The sequence below is a fragment of the Pongo pygmaeus genome, chromosome 12, assembly GCF_028885625.2.
Source record: "Pongo pygmaeus isolate AG05252 chromosome 12, NHGRI_mPonPyg2-v2.0_pri, whole genome shotgun sequence".
NCBI classification, from domain to species: domain Eukaryota; kingdom Metazoa; phylum Chordata; class Mammalia; order Primates; family Hominidae; genus Pongo; species Pongo pygmaeus.
In genome coordinates this window covers 79,676,877-79,694,322 of record NC_072385.2, presented here as the reverse complement: position 1 = coordinate 79,694,322, position 17,446 = coordinate 79,676,877, and the positions used below count along the sequence as shown (strand labels likewise).

Genomic DNA, 17,446 nt, shown 5'->3' with positions numbered 1-17,446 from the left:
TGAGAAAACTGTTGCTAGCTAAATGGATTATCTTCAAGCAAAGTACACAAGCTATGGACATATCTGGTATAAAAAATAATACCTATAACTTTGTACTATGTGGCTTTTACTATATGTAAGTGACATTTCCAAATACATGATTGTCACTTAATTTTAAAATGCATTACCACAGCAGAGAAGATATGATAATCACTTAAGAGTTCCTTCTTAAGACTTATTTGAAAGGCTGAATAGAGCCATCTCCAATTACATAAGATGACAAAAGTATGAACAAACTTTCAAGATTCAAGAAGTGAGTTGCCTCACTTAGAATAATAGTCTCTAATCCCATGGAAATAAAAAATAAAAACAATTAAAAAACAAAACCCAAAAAGATTTAAGAAGTGTTACGAGATTTCACACACTTTGAGAGACAGTATCAAACAGTTTGAATAGATCAGTTAGACAAAGAAAGATGTAGGGTAACTTACACAGGATGTTGCTATACAAGCTCCCCAGTCATTGTAAGTTTCTATGGTAATATTGGACAGTGCTGTTCTAAGCAGAGGGCACAGAAGCTCCCAAAGCTTCTCCACCTACTCAAAACAAAATATATCGGTAAGAGTTAATGACACTCAGAACATTTTTCTTCAAATATCTTTCTTTACCTGGAAATGTACACACATACAGATATATCATTTAAATTATTTTTGAGACATGGTCTCATGCTATTGCCCAGGCTGGAGTGCAGTGGCACGATCATACCTCGATGTAGCCTTAGGCTTCTGAGCTCAAGTGATCCACTCACTTCAGCCTTCCAAGGAGCATGGACTATAGGTGTGTGCCACTATGCCCTGCAATTTTTTTTTACTTTTTGTAAAAACAGGATCTTGCTATGTTGCCCAGGCTGGTCTTGAACTCCTAGTCTCAAGCAATCTTCTCACCTTGGCCTCCCAAAGTGCTGGAATTATAGGCATGAGCTAGCATACCTGGCCCTAATTATTTTTTAGAGCACCCAGATAATCCAGCAAAGTACATTATCACCATACATACCCAGGTAGAGGTGAAATTTTTTCCCAAAAAATATTCAGAAAAGAGTAAATACTTTGCATGGCTCATTAAAAAATATCTCTTGGCTGGGTGCAGTGGCTCCTGCCTATAATCCGAGAACTTTGGGAGGCCAAGGCAGGGGGATCACTTGAGATCAGGAGTTCAAGAACAACCTCGCCACATGGCGAAACCATGTCTCTACAAAAAAAATAAAAATTAGCTGAGCGTAGTGGCACATGCCTGTAATCCCAACTACTCAGGAGGCTGAGGCAGGAGAATTGCTTGAACCTGGGAGGCAGAGGTTGCAGTGAGCCGAGATCATCCCACTGCACTCCAGCCTAAGCAACAGAGCGAGACTCTGTCTAAAAAAACAAAACAAAACAAATCTCTCATATGACTGATAAGTGTTCTTAAAAACCTTGTATAATAGTACGCTAGGCTGAAACAAAACCTCAGTCAAGTTTTCCATGTTTATCAAGATCATTTGATTAAACCTTAAAGAGGCAATGACATTTTAATTTAATTTACTAATCAGCCTGAGATATAATCTTCAAATTCCAAGTCTTGGATAAACAGCCCTTAAAAACATGTACAGTTGTACAGAGACTGCATTTACACACATAGATTTTCTCACAGGTTAATGAGCATACAAATCACCTTGAGGTCTTGATAAAATGCAGACTGATTCATCTCAAGTGGGCCTGAGATCTTACTTTCTTAAAAAGCTCCCAAGTGCTACCCCTGCTGCAGGTCCATGGACTGTATTTTAGTTAAAAAGGACATACCTTGATTTCATCATTACACATTGTGTGCATGTATCAAAATATCACATGTACCCCATAAACATGAACAGTTACTATTATTAATTTTTTAAGTTCCTAAAAAAAATTTGAATTTTTTTTTTTTAAAAAGAATGAATGAAGGCCAGGCACAGTAGCTCACACCTGTAATCCCAGCACTTTGGGAGGCCAAGGTAGGTGGAGTTTGAGAGCCAGGAGTTCGAGACCAGCCTGGCCACATGGAGAAACCCTGCCTCTATTAAAAATAGAAAAATTAGCCTGACAAGGTGGCACATGCCTGTAATCCCAGCTACTGAGGTGGCTGAGGCATTGCTTGAACCCAGGGAGCAGAGGTTGCAGTGAGCAATGACCACACCACTGTACTCCAACCTGGGCGACAGAGTAAGACTGTCCAAAAAAAAGAGAGAAGAAAGACAAGGAAGACGGACGGATGGACGGATGGATGGAAGGACACACGGAAGGAAGGAAGGAAGGAAGGATGGAAGGAAGGAAGGAATTCTTCAATCAGCAGAAAGGGTTTGAGACAAAATTTCCAGTGGCAGCACTGTTTTGATTTTATCAAAAAAAGCTTTATCTCAAAGAACATATAGGGATAGGAATTATGTTTTGCAAAACAGGTAACTCAAGAGTGGCTTTAGTAATGTAACAGATGAGAAGAATACATGTCACATTTTAAAATAAAATCGTTTCTTGTAAGCAAAAGTGTTTGCAGTCCTCCTAAAAGTTGACCAAAAAACCCTATTTGTGTCATCTCTTCAACAAAATAGTGGTCTACCTTATGTTCAGGTGGTCCTGACATTTGACCAGGTTATTTTTAGTCTGGTGTATTTTGCTAACAAACTAACCTTAAAGGCAGGTGTGTGAAAACTAAATCTTACAATTAAAAAGAGGGATACTCTAAAAGAGAGAGTCAAACTCCAACTGTCTAGAAGACTGGGCAAGTAATATAAATGATAAGGAGGCTAAGAGAAAGGACTTAATGAGAAGCTGGAATGGCTTAATGAAGGGAGAAGCAAACGTGCACCACCAGCAGAGTGACACAGTGCAATAATGTAGGACCAGTGTTCCAGGATCTTCCTCTTTTTCAAGAAACTGGAATTCTTTTTTTATTTTTTTTAAATTTTTTCCCCCAGTGTGGATAAAAACTTCAAAAATTTAAAGATAGTAAATGTTCTTAGAGACCATTAGGCTGTAATCTGTAATCAAAAGCAATGTCTACATATCAGCATATTTCATATCACTGAATATTTCATATTTTAATTATCAGTATCTAATGTGTTGGGAATTGCCACCAAAATGGGTAGCATAGCTTTAACAGGAAATGTTCTGTACGAATATTAATACATCACCTTTTCAAATGTCCAATGCTTAGAACCTCTGATTAAACCAGCTATAATTTCTGCAACACATCGCTGGGTGCTTTCATGTGAATCTGCAACCAAACGTTCTAAATGGGGCTTCAGAACTGGCAGGAAGGCATCATCAAAATTCCTGAATATACCCTATAAAAACAAAGACCGTTCTTCAGTACTCAAATGACTATCATCTCAATTATAATTATGCTTGTAATTATTCTGTATATTACTAATGTGCTTAAAAACTCCAAGCACACTCCCCTTTAGAACTGCTTTAACAATTCCGGTAAGTTAAAATAGTAAGAATACTGTCATTTTAAATATCACATTAAAATGTAACCAATGAAACAAACATTAATAATCTCTCTAAGTATCACACCTCAAAAAAAGCAACTAAACATAAAAAACCCATATAGTTTTGGGTATCTTTTTCCTTCTAATGCCAATTACAACAAACACTAAAGATAAATACAGTCATCCCTTGGTGTATGTGGGGAAATGGTTTCAAGATCCCCACCCCAAAATACCAAAATGTTCAAGTCCATTACATAAAATGGTATTGTATTTGCATATAACCTATTTGCATATAACCTATATACATTCTCCTGTATATTTTAAATCATCTTAAGAGTACTTTTAGGACCTAATACAATGTTTACTAATTGTATTATATATATTAATGCTATGTCAATACTTGTTGTAATGTCTTGTTTAGGGAATAACGACAACAAAAGTCTGTACATGTTCAGTGTAAATTCCAGTGCCATTTTAGATCAAGGCAGATGGCCAGCTTTGATCAAATATTTTTAAGTTACGAATGTACAAACTGAATAGTTACTAAGCATTACAAAGAGGATACGTAAACAATATAGTTACCTTAAAGAGACAAAAACGTCGTGGATTAAACTTATCTTTTCCTTTTCTGTCTTCTAATGATAGAAAAGTAATTAACTGTTCAACAAATTTAGGATCAGAAAAATGATCAAATATAATCTGTTCTGCCTATAAAGTTAAAAAAAGAACAATATTCAGCGTTTAAAATCCACTTAAAAACATGATTGTGAAAAAAGTTAAAATTAGAAGATTTTGATAGTCAAAAGCAGGCTGTACTTTTGTTTCAATGAATTCTTTGTGAGACTCACAGACTACAATGATTTCTAAAACCAAGTATCTCCCTCTAAAAATGCTAAAACAGGAAGTTTTCCTTCAGATTCTCAAGTTTGAATCCTATTTCTCACACTGTGAATTAAAAATCAACAAATGTTCTGCTTGGGAAATGAAGACTGAAAGCCACTGTGACACCTGGTGTGCAATTTGTTAAAATCCCCAAAACTATAAATCAAGCCCCAACAAATCACTTCCATATTTACATAACACCAGAAGTTAAAAGGCAAACTGTTCAGAATCAGAAAAAGTTACAATACCATTAACTCGAGGAATAAATACATAAACTTAAAAACCCTTTGTCAACTCTCTTTTTTTTCTTTTCTTTTTTTGGGACAGGGCCTCACTCTGTCACCCAGGCTGGAGTGCAGTGGTGCGATTATGGCTCATTGCAGTCTTGCCTTCCTCAGGTCGGGTAATTTTCCCACCTTAGCCTCCCAAGTAGCTGGGACTACAGGTGTGCACCACTACGCCCAGCTGATTTTTGTATTTTTTGTAGAGACAAGGTTTTGCCATGTTGCTCAGGATGGTCTCAAACTCCTGGGCTCAAGTGATCCACCTGCCTCAGACTTCCAAAGTGTTGGGATTACCAGGCATGTGCCATGGCTCCCAGCCAAGTCAACTTTCAAAGTGAAGTAAATTAAATGAAGTTTAAGGAGTTTTAACTGAAATCTACCAACATGTGTTTACGGAGTACCCATAATTTATATGCAATAGAAAACTAAAAATCAGTCATTAACTTTTCCTTCAAAACGCTTGTATCAGAACTGATACAAGAAATGAGCAGCAAACTACATAAAGCAGTAGCCGAGGGAGGGCTGAATGGGATAGTAACTCAGTCTTAGATACGTCAACATCTACGTCAACTGGCACTAGTATAAAGGGGTTGGGGAGAATGGATTACATAGTCACCAATATTTACGCAGTGCTATACTGAAAAACACAAATTGTATTAAGAAAAAAAAGAAGAAGAAGAACTGAAGTGAGGTTGAGATAAATCAGTGGCCCAAAATAAGATGCATTTGAACTATGGTGAAATGGAATGCTTACCTCTGTCATATCCTCCCTGCTTCTGCCAAGCTTAGGCTGCTCTTCCACACCAGCATAAACAACCATATTCCTATATAGTAAGAGTTCATATTTATCATACGCATAGAAAAAAATAGTAGAGCTTCATGGATAGAAAGCATTAGAAGGCACTTTTAATGAACTCTAACTAGATGCTAAGTTTGGGGAGATGAGTACAGCAGTAACAGTCTAGGCCTTAAAAATCTATCAGATCACTGTGTCCTAATGACAAATGGAGTTAATAAGGAGAGAAAAATATGTATTTCTCTGGGCTGGTTTAGGCATGTGTATTATTAATAGGTAGGAATATAATTTAGAGCAGCTATTAATAACCTCCTTAGCCATATAACCATGGGATTCAGAAAGGCTAAGGGTTTTTGTACAAGGAAAGAGGCAGGAATGAGGCACAGCATTGGCAGGAGCAAAAGAAAGAGAGGACTAGGGAAGGGGAAAGATAAAAGAACCTTCAAGTGCCTCTGAACCTCCCCAGAAACCAAAATATGATAAAACAGTTATATCAAAGGCATTTAATGATAAGGTGTGCAGTAAGTTACTTACTTTGGCCAGGTGTAGTATCCCCAGTGAGTTTTTTCCACAAAGCAACTTGACTCCCATTCTTTTTTAGTTCTTGGTATAGTTTTGCTATCATAATGCAACCAACGATTATCAGGCCTATCACCAGCAATAATTTGGGTGGGTTTAGGACATCCACCTAAGGAAAAGACAATCACATTTGATGAATTTAAAAATATTCGCCCAACAATTATTATCAAATTTCAATCAACAGTACCAGCGTAACTTTGTCTTCACAACACAACACTATTAAAATAACATTAAGATAACATATATATGAGCAATTGGGGGCACATTTCAAAACAGAGAAGATGGGATTATCTACTAAGATAACAAGAGTTTTCACTCTTGTTATTTTGGGGGAGAGATCAAGTATGAAACACACTTCATTCCTTTTACCAAAATTAAAAGGATTAATTTTGTTTAAACTATTTAGATTTGAAATAATAATTTCAGACTTACAGAGCTCAAAAAATTCCCACATATCTTTTACTGAGATACCCAAATTTTGACATTTTACCATGCATACTTTGATATTCTCTCTCTCTCCAAACATACTTGCTTATCTAAACTATGAGTATAAACTGTAGACATCATCTCAAATAATCAAAATACAATTCTCAAAAAAGCTTACATTAATACAGTAAAATTATTTCATCAACAGACTTTACTTAAATTTTGACAGTTGTCCCACTGAATGTACTTTATATGAAAAAAACTTAAAACATTTTCTTCTGGACTATAATCCAATCCAGGATTAAACATTGCATTAAAGGAAACTAAAGATACCATACAATTCAAATGCAATGTTTTAATCCTGGATTGCAGACCAGAAAAAAATGTTTTTTTCTTCAGAAAAATTCTGGTAATACAATAAGGTATGAGGAAGAAAATTCACCTTGTCCCTAATCCCACCATCCAAAGAGAAACATTTAACAAATTAATAACAGCAATTTAAGTCTTTGAAATACAGTTGATAAAATAATTAGTATAATTGCTCAGTGGGTGAGATAAATATGAAGGCAGAAAGAGTCAATCTATTTTTGTAAATAGTTATCACTAGCTTTTACTAAGTCAACTGTTTCCTTCATAATGTTATTTATATTTTGTGTTAATATCCATAGAACAATATTTGAGGTCAAGAACTAGAATTTATACATATCAAGAAAATTTTCTGAGTTTTATTGGAAAGCACTATTAATTACTTCTGGTAGTACTCACTGATTTCACAGGGGTTAATGGTCAGCTTTTTGTGGGTTCTTTTTAGCTGTTTAAGGATACCAGCAACAGCTGAGATAGCCATCTAGAAAAGAAAAAAGGTACACATTCATAAAAAAAAAGTTTAAATCACTTAACCGGTTGTCTGCTTTACTCAAAGCAGAAATGGATTCTGTTTCTTTAAAAAAACACCTCACCTATTGACATCTGGCAGTACATCCATGTGAGTGCTAAATCTGACTTAGAATGAATCATAGGCAGTTCTTACTCTACAGTCTTGCCCCATGCTAGTCTCTCTTCCTAGAAAACTTTGACCCTTTCTTTGTTAAACCAATACCTGCTCATTATTCAAATCTTAGCCTCAGGGTTTTTTTTTTTTTTTTTTTTTTTTTTTAGACGGAGTTTTCACTCTTGTTGCCCAGGCTGGAGTGCAGTGGCACAATCGCAGCTCACTGCAACCTTCCCCTCCCCGGTTCAAGCAATTCTACTGCCTCAGCCTCCCGAGTAGCTGGGATTACAGGCGTGTGCCACCATGCCCAGCTAATTTTGTACTTTTAGTAGAGACAGGGTTTCTCCATGTTGGTCAGGCTGGTCTTGAACTCCCAACCTCAGGTGATCCACCTGCCTCAGCCTCCTAAAGTGCTGGGATTACAGGTGTGAGCCACCAAGCCCTGCCCAGCCTCAGGGTATTTTTAAAGCTCTTTCTCCAATGCTTCAGCTTAGGCCATCTCCCCATCCCCTACCTCACCACTAACACTTGGAGAGTAAAAAGCTGTACCCTTGGGTTTCTTGCCCCTCCTGAAACACTGTACACCTAATTTTCTAATTGTTAAATCTTTCCCATTAGCCTATAAACTTATTTCCTGCTATATCCCCAGTGTTTAAACAGAGTGCCTAAACATGTTCATTTGTTAGATGAATCATTATCATCTCTGAATCAACAGGGGGAGATTTCAAATCAATACACTTCAAGATATTTATTAACCAAGTGTGTATTGCTTGTGAAGAATTTAAAGACTTCAGATCACGTACATATTCTCTAACCCAAGACTGTAGCTAAAACAAGGTATGTACCTTTCGAACTACAATTGCATCATGGTTGAGATTCTCAACAAAAAACCGTATGGCACGAAGAGGCAACACTCGGTCATCTCTCAGCAGTAGAGACAGAAGCCCAATGCCTATATGTTCAAATTTCCAGGGCCTTAAAAGGAGGAAAAATGACAAAGCATATCACACATAAAACCACTTGAAAAAAAAAAAAAAACTGTATGTGAAACACCTTATAATTTTAAATTTCTCAAGAATTAAAATAGGTCTACTGAAGAACACTGCTCCTATCATTAATCCCAAACTTTCCCTCCATTTCTTTTCCTCTTAATCTGCTTCCAAATACACAAACCAGAATATAACTTTTTGTGACATAGTCATTCATAGACTTCCATGTAGAAAACTCCTATAGTATTTAACACAAATGCTGTGAGAATTAAAAAAATCTTTTGCACTTACAGGTTTCTTTGCTCCACACCATCTAGCAAGGTGTCTACCAAATTTTCATAGTTCCTTTAAAAAAAAAATCAGGTGAGGCATTATTTTACTATAATACTAAAATGAACATCAAAAATATAATAGAAATTCAAATTCTAGCCAAATTCACCCTCCTTCCCCACTTACTTCCCACCACCTGACTGTAAAGGGCCTGATGAGAAGCAAGCCAGAATGAAAGTAGACAGGTGAACAGAGATGCTGGGAAAAGCTCATGAAAGGCTAGGAAGAGTGAACTCAACTTTTCCTGAATGGACATGCACAAGTAACTCTGTAAGTAGTAATCAATTAATTGGGAGTGGTACACACACACACACACACACGATACACCAGGTATCTGAAATATATTAGGTAGGCTATAAGAGTTTATTATTTATAGACATTTTAGAAAACAACAAAGGGGCATATTCATATACTAATTATACGGCAAATACAAAATCAAGTTAGGAAGACTCTTGCTTGAGTGTTATCACTGAAGCATTTAAGTGCTTTGGTACCAAGAATCCAAAAACAGTTTATTAAAATCCTGATACCAAATTTGACCAATAAGTCATTACTATTATAAGAACTATAAAATGATACATCTGCTAAACTTGAATTTAGGAATTAATGACTGATGTGTACCAGTTATGTAGTTTCTGAAATATTACTACCTTAAAAAAAAAAAAAAGAAAGATAATTCACTAGAAAAAAAAAGATAGGACAGTGAAATAACTTTTTGTTTTGTTTATTTGAGACAGGGTCTTGCTCTGTTACCCAGGCTGAAGTGCAGTGGCACGATCTCTGCTCACTGTAACCTCTGCCTCCCAGGTTCAAGCGATCCTCCCACCTTAGCCTCCCGAGTAGCTGGGACTGTAGGCGCATGCCATCATGCCTGGCTAATTTTTGTATTTTTTGTATAGACAGGGTTTCACCATGTCGCCCAGGCTGGTCTCAAACTCCTTAGCTCAAGCGAGCTTCCCACCTCAGCCTCCCGAAGTGCTGGGATAAGAGGCATATAAGCCACTGTGCTCGGCCTTATTTTTAAGATGGTGTTTTATACCTCCATAGCTTAAAAAGGAAAAATAGCAATCTGTGTAGTAATTATCTCTCAACTTTTTTGTATTTTTTTCAGAAGTCAATGTGTAAACATCATTAAGCAGTTATGGTACACATCTATATTTTAGAGATGTTAAAAACTTACTATCGGCCAGGTGCAGTGGCTCATGCCTGTAATCCCAGCACTTTGGGAGGCCAAGGTGGGCAGATCACTTGAGGCCAGGAGTTCGAGACCAGCCTGGCCAATGTGGTGAAACCCTGTCTCGACTAAAAATACAAAAATTAGCTGGGTGTGGTGGTGCATGCCTGTAATCGCAGCTACTCGGGAGGCTGATGCATGAGAATAGCTTAAACCCAGGAGGTGGAGGTTGCAGTGAGCCATGATCGTCTCACTGTACTCCAGCCTGGGCATCAGAGCAAGACTGTCTCAAAAAAAGCCAAAACTTACTATCTATAATGTCATCTATTGAAGTACACCATTCATCAATTACCTTAGGGCATCGGCATTCTTTTCTTGTTGGCGTTTAATTCCTTCCTTAATTTTTTCTGGGCTAAGCAATATCTGGTTGATAGAGGGGTTTTTTGACTGTTGAAGTAATTCCGCTATTTCAACACATGACTTTGGAATCTTGTTAAAAAGAAAAAAGCAGGAAAAAAAAAATGAAGTTCTGAGGCATACTACCTGAACGAACCTTGAAAATGTTATGCTAAGTGAAAGAGGCCAGGCACAAAAGTCCACATATTTTATGATTTCATTTATATGAAATATCTAATAATGGGCAAAGTTATTGAGAAAGAAAGTGGTTTCCAGGGGTTTGGGGTATGGAAGAATGGGAAGCGACTGCTATTAGGTACTTGTTTTCTTTTGGGGTGATGAAAACATTGTGGAGGCCAGACATGGTGGCTCATCTCTGTAATCCCAGCACTTTGGGAGGTCAAGGTGAGGGGACTGCTTGAGGCCAGGAGTTTGAGACCAGCTCTGGGAACACAGCAAGACCCCTGTCTCTCTAAAAAACAAAAATTTAAATTAGCTGGCTGTAGTGGTGCACACCTATAGTCCTAGTTACTAGGAAGGTTGAGGCAGGGGATGATTATGCCACTGCACTCTAGCCTTGGGGGACAGAATGAGACAGAATGAGAATGAGAAACAAAGAAAAAGGAAAATGTTCTGGAATTCAAGTGGTTACATAGCCCTGTGACTATTCTACTGTGCATATAACATGTCCATATTAAAAGGGTGATATTTATGATATGTGAATTACATCTCAATTAAAATTTTTTTTCTAAAAAATAAAGTATAATCTAATGACAGTCGCAAATAGCAAGCCTATGTTTGATTTAAAAGCAATACATTTAGAACAGTGGTTTTTAAACCAGGGGAGAGATGTCAACCATAATCACTTCAGGGAAGAGGGGGATTCTGCTGTGCTCACCCTTCTTTTACTCACCCCCATGTTCTGAGGGAGTATAAACAGAGATTTGCAAGTTCCTAGAAAATCTGCTATAACTCTTAACCTGAGCACCACTGAAAGTTATATTCTTTAGTCTTTCATTTGTCAAATCATTCAATTTTAGTTTTCTTCACTATAAATTACGAACCCAGTAGTCGATCTTTTGCAACTTTGGCTAGCATGGTAAACCTTGTAAAATATAATTAACTCTTTGAAAAATGAAGCTGTGGGCACACACAAAATAAGGGTAAATACAACAAATCAATAACCCTTTGTGGAGCCCTGGCTGTCTCCCTACCATGCTCCAACTTGCTACTCCACCCTGTTATCTACAATAATGATCAATGAAAGTACAAAAGGCAAACAGGTAACAAACGCTTTTTTAAAAAAACACTGGACTCAAATGCCAAGAATATTATTACTGGAAAAAGGGCAAGAAAAATAAAGGGCATTTTAACAAGGCAGGATTTCCACTAAAACTTGAATGAAAGAATGATATTGCTTACTGTGAAGTCCAAGCCAATTGTTTCATACTGCCTATGAATCTTTTCTGCAAGATCATCAAACAGTCTCACTATTGATGGCTTTTCCAGGGACATTGCTTGGCTAAGCCCTGAAGAAACAATCGCTGGCCAAGTCTGTACAATACAGTCCCAATCATGAAGGTTTGCCAAGCACACACCACTGTGATTTCCAAGGAGACAGTACAAGGCACCCTGCAGAAAAAAAAAAAATATGTTTACATGGGAAATAAGAGGCATCATGTAGTTGTAGCCAATGCACCTACGTATTGGTTTTAAATGAGTATTGATTACTTAAATGATTAATATTGGTTAGTAAAATATGTTCACACATTTAACATGTTACTTTTTAGAAACCTGAATTTGACATTTAAGTGGCATCCATTAATATTTTCTCTAAGTCATTTAATACAGAGTTGGGACAGGTGAGGTGGCTCACGCCTGTAATTCTTGCATTTTGGGAGGCCAAAGAAGGCAGACTGCTTGAGCTCGGGAGTTTGAGAGCCTGTGCAACATGGTGAAACCTCTTCTCTACAAAAAACACAAAAATTAGCTGGGCATGGTGGCACACACCTGTGGTCCCAGCTCCTCAGGAGGCTGAGGTGGGAGGATCACTTAAGCCCAAGAAGTTGAGGCTACAATGAGCCGTGCTTGTGCCACTGTACTCCAGCTTAAGTGACACAGCAGGACCCTGTCTCCAAAGAGAAAAAAAGAAATTGCTCAAAGAATGGCTACTAATAAGGTAATAAAGAAATGGAAGGATGTTTCTAAGAACATATATTCCATTTTGATTTTCTTCAACTACATCATAAAAACCACAAAATGTGTCACTCTTAAAATTTTAGAATCTAAAGTTTGGTGTTTGAAATAATTTATTAAATAGTAGTTAACACCCGGCTGCTGAGTAATTTACAAAGTACATAAAAACTAAAGTATACTGCGTATTTATTACTCATAAAAGTCCAATTAACCACAATGATTCTGATGACAGCAGGTATCCTTTGATGACAGCAGGTATCCTTTCTAAAGTGCTTTTTCATAAAAAGAGTTATTACTATCAAAACATTTTGATTTCCAATTTACCTCACCTGATTCCAATCTAGCTTGTTACTGACTTTGTATTCCACTCCTCTCTACAGGTTCTCTATAAGGTCACTCATAACCTCGATTTTGTTGATCTAATAGATATTTTTCTGTTTTGATTGTACTTGACCTGTCTAATTTTGTCCATTTAAACTGCTCTCATTAAGGTCAACAAAAGGATAGTCAATGAGTCAAACCTACAACACTCTTGAATTATACATCTGCACCAGGGGTCAGCAAACATTTTCCATAAACAGCCAGAAAGTAAACAGCAAAGCCATTTGCTCTCTGTCTCAACTACTCTTCTCTGCCACTGTAGAGTGAAAGTAGCCATACATAATATATAAAGGAATGAACATGGCTGTGTTTCAATAGAAATTTTAAAAAAGCAAGCTTTTACTTTTACAAAAGCAAGAAACTGAGCCTGGGCTATAGTTTATTGACACCTCTGTCTTAAAAGCTTCATGGAACATGTTTAGGGCTCGTCTTCATTATCTCCAAAAAACAATGACTCTACTCACTGAGTCTTCCTTCTAGAAAGACCTCTCCCTGCCTTCTGTGATTCTTCCAGATTTCTTGATACCTTTCTGACCTCTCCAGTGTCACTCACCTCTTCTATTTGGCTTCTAAAGAGTTTCTCAACATATGCCCCTTGGTTCTCTTCTTAATCTCCTCCTAGGCTTTCTTATCCATGCCCACAGATTTCAATTATAAGCAACATACATGGAAATGGTATCTTCGGACTCAGATGTCTAACTGCCCACTTAATGGTGCTCTTAGTTCATTGGAACCACTTCAAATTAAACTAGTCCAAATTAACTATGTCATCATCTATTCTACTCTCTCTCTCTCTCTCTGATGTGCTAAACAACTAGTTGTATGATCCAAAAGCTTCGTAATTTTGACATTTCTTTTTTTCAGTCCCCTCATATTCAATCAACAAGTCCTATCCGTTCTCACTCTTAATTCACTCTCAATCTATTTCTTTCTACCTGATAGTATAAGCAATCATTATATATTACCTATACTCTATTACATCCCCATAGGATGTAGTATTTGCCTTATCCTGTATCATTTCCTTTCTTCTCTACTCCAGTTGCATAAGCTTTCATACCATTGCTCAAACTTACCATATTTCTTCCTTCCCGTCTTAAGCCCTTCCTTCACACTGGTCATACTACTCTAAACTTCTTGGTCTTTCATCCCTCTCTCCCATATGCCAGCCAGGCTACTTGGCCACTAGCACTCAAGTTAAACAATTCTTTTCCTCAGGGAAGTCTGCTTCTTATATTTTCTTCATCATAATACTGATCACAAACAGAGGTAAATAACTAAATAATGAGTCTCCTCATATTGGTATGAAACAAAGATCATACCTGTTTAAAGGTGAATCGTGATGGTATCTTCAATTTACTTTGAAATACATTAAAAAAAGAACAGATATGCGATAAAGCAAATATAGCAAAATCTTAAATACAGAATCTCAGTGGTGAAGATATGGATGTTTACCATAGAATTCTTTCAGCTTTTCAGTATGTTTGAAAATGTTTACAGTAAAATAGGAAAAAGACCCTATACCTTGAATTGCTGCTGTGTAACATCTTGTCTATCAGGCCTTAAGAACTCCAAAACCAAGGGAATGATATCTCGGCAACAGAAGTTATATGCTCCCAAGGCAGCAAAAAATGTTTGCTGAGCCTTATTTCTCACCTGGAGGAAGTATTATTAACAAAGGACTTTTATTAAATAGTAAAGTACAAAGCAGTTTAAAACAAATTATCAAAAACACTAATGATAATTTACATGTTTTTCTCATTAACAGAATAAATTTCAAAGCACGTACCCTAAAAAAGAAGTAAATGATTATCTTTACTTACATCAAAAGGAAAGCACAATACCACCGACCAGATCCATGGTTTAGGTTACACTGACTGAAATATGTTTGATAAAGGGGAGACTGAATGGAACCAATATGCATTTGCTCAGTAACATAGCTAAGAGTAATCAGCATACTATTAAACTTTTTATCCTGAATTATTCTAGATATGAAGAGCCAGATTTTCTCTTATGTCCACAAGAGGAAAATTAAAGAATTTCCAGGAGGAACTAAAATAAACCAAAACAGACACATAACAACTTAACCCTTTTAAGGCAAACCTTAAGTACCATCTCACATATTTTTGACCCAAACAAAATATTCAGTATAAATTTACAACTTATGAACTAGTTAAATAGTAATGGATAATAACTGGTTATAGTAGGCCGGGCGCAGTGGCTCACACCTGTAATCCCAGCACTTTGGGAGGCTGAGGCGGGTGGATTACCTGAGGTCAGGAGTTAGAGACCAGCCCGGCCAACATGGTGAAACCCCGTCTCTACTAAAAATACAAAATTAGCCAGGCATGGTGGTGCATGCCTGTAGTCCCAGCTACGGGGGAGGCTGAGGCAGGAGAATTGCTGGAACTCAGGCGGCGGACGTTGCAGTGAACCGAGATCGTGCCACTGCACTCCAGCCTGGGTGACAGAGCGAGACTCCGTCTCAAACAAACAAACAAAAAAAGAGTTTGAAATATGTACAATGTGTTGCTTTTACTATAACCAGTTTTGTTTTTTATTTTCCCCTCTCTGTCACCCAGGCTGGAGTGCAGTGGCGCCATCTCGGCTCACTGCAACCTCTGCCTCCCAGGGTTCAAGCAATTCTCCTGCCTTAGCCTTCCGTGTAGCTGGGACTATAGGCGCATGCCACCATGCCTGGCTAATTTTTGTATTTTTAGTAGGGAGGGGGTTTCACCATGTTGCCAGGCTGGTCTTGAACTGATCTCAAGTGATCCACCTGCCTTGGCCTCCCACCCACAGTGTTGGGATTACAGGCATAAGCCACCACACCTGGCCTCAAACTCATTTTAAACATTACTTTAGAGGGAATCTCTGAGCTAGAGATTAGTTACAGGTTGAGTATCCTTTCTCTAAAACGCTCACGTGGCCGGGCATGGTGGCTCACACCTGTAATCCCAACACCGTGGGAGGCCCAGGCAGGCAGATCGCTTGAGCTCAGGAGTTCGAGGCCAGCCTGGGCAATACAACGAGACCTTGTCTCTACTAAAAATGAAAAAAATTAGTCCAGCATGGTGGCGCATGCCTGTAATCCCAGCTATTTGTGAGGCTGAGATAAGACGATCGCTTGAGCTCAAGCCCAAGGCTACAAGGCTTGAGTTCAAGACTTGAGTTCATGGTAGTGTACGCCTGTAATCCCAGCTATTCAGAAAGCTGAGGTGAGACAATCGCTTGAGCTCAAGCTCAAGGCTTGAGTTCAAGGCTACAGTGGGCTGTGATCACACCACTGCACTGCAGCCTGGGTAACAGAGAGAGACCTCATCTCAAAAAATAAAAATAAAGTAAAATAAAATGATCAGGACCAGAAATGTTTTGGATTTGAGATTTTTTTCACATTTTGAAACATGTGGATTATAAACTTCCTGGGTGATCATCCCAAATCCAAAAATCTGAAATCTGTAACGCTCTGATAAACATTTCCTTTGAGCATCATGTTGGTGCTCAAAAGGTTTTGGATTCTGGAGTATTTTGGGTGTCCAATGCTTAACCTGTAGCTAATTTACATTATTTTACAAAGATAGAATAATTAGTTGCACATGAATCTCTTTTTCCAGTTTTCTGTGCTTGGAGATAATCTCTTGTTCCTACACTAAAGGACAGACCTCACAATCCATGTGGTAGCAGCTTCCTAAAAACCCAAGCATAATGTCTAGGAGGAATTATGTGGCCTTCGTAGACTGGGCTTCAAAACGTGATTGAAGTGCCAGCAATATCACACTAGCACTGTCTTCCAAATTTAAATAAATGAGAAGCAATTACAAACAGCAACATTAAGCATTACAAAAAAATGACTAGCAAACTTAGCTTGAATATATTTGCAATTTGAAAGCTGTTTTCTATGCTAACATGAGTTAAGAGAGCCTAGCTTTTGGTCCTGGTTTTATTACTTCCTGGAGGTAATTACTGGAAATTACACTTTCCAATAATTGGGAGAATAATTCCAATTATGGGTGAAATTATTTAAACTCTCTTCTTAAAAGGGGGATATTAAGACTGCATGTAATAAAATGGAAGGGCATGAGAGTGCAGTGTTTGGATAAGCCTTACCTGACTGTATGAACTTGTAGATAAGCGAAGAAGATCTCTGATCATATCTTGATGTATCTTTTTGTATTCACAACCCTCAACAGTTAGTGTCCGTAGCTAAGAAAACAATCGCAAAGTATTTACTAAAATTTAAGTATGAAAACAAAACTAAATACTCATCTGGAAAACTGGCATTTTAAAAAGTCACTATGACTGAAAAACATATTTACCTCATGCTGTAACATTACTCTATCAATCAACAGTGCTCTGATATGTTGTTTTTTCCCATGGAGCTGGAAAACAAAGTAGCAACAAATACTTCAACATTTTCCCTAAATGACTTCAACAATGGATGCCTCTAAATACCTTAATAAGTGGTCAAAAAGGTCCCTGGTTGGCTGGTGAGTGGTGGTGGTATTTCCTTTATTCTAAAGACATCAGGCTTATATAAAAATATGCTG

At 37.5% G+C, this 17,446-nt stretch overlaps 1 protein-coding gene across 3 annotated transcripts in view; it reads right to left on the bottom strand.

Moving 5' to 3' along the window:
* The window catches only part of PSME4 (proteasome activator subunit 4), a 100,866-nt gene that overhangs the window by 25,326 nt on the left and 58,094 nt on the right, over positions 1-17,446 (bottom strand). For all 3 annotated transcript variants that reach the window (XM_054476176.2, XM_063649380.1, XM_054476177.2), the window contains 13 exons: positions 17,216-17,278; positions 17,007-17,102; positions 14,424-14,555; positions 11,748-11,957; positions 10,282-10,418; positions 8,717-8,770; positions 8,282-8,411; positions 7,211-7,292; positions 5,975-6,128; positions 5,399-5,468; positions 4,061-4,186; positions 3,179-3,331; positions 471-575 (listed from right to left, as the gene is read on the bottom strand). In XM_054476176.2, coding sequence (XP_054332151.1) covers positions 471-575; positions 3,179-3,331; positions 4,061-4,186; positions 5,399-5,468; positions 5,975-6,128; positions 7,211-7,292; positions 8,282-8,411; positions 8,717-8,770; positions 10,282-10,418; positions 11,748-11,957; positions 14,424-14,555; positions 17,007-17,102; positions 17,216-17,278 — 1,512 coding nt within the window. The remainder of the gene's footprint in view (positions 1-470; positions 576-3,178; positions 3,332-4,060; positions 4,187-5,398; positions 5,469-5,974; positions 6,129-7,210; positions 7,293-8,281; positions 8,412-8,716; positions 8,771-10,281; positions 10,419-11,747; positions 11,958-14,423; positions 14,556-17,006; positions 17,103-17,215; positions 17,279-17,446) is intronic.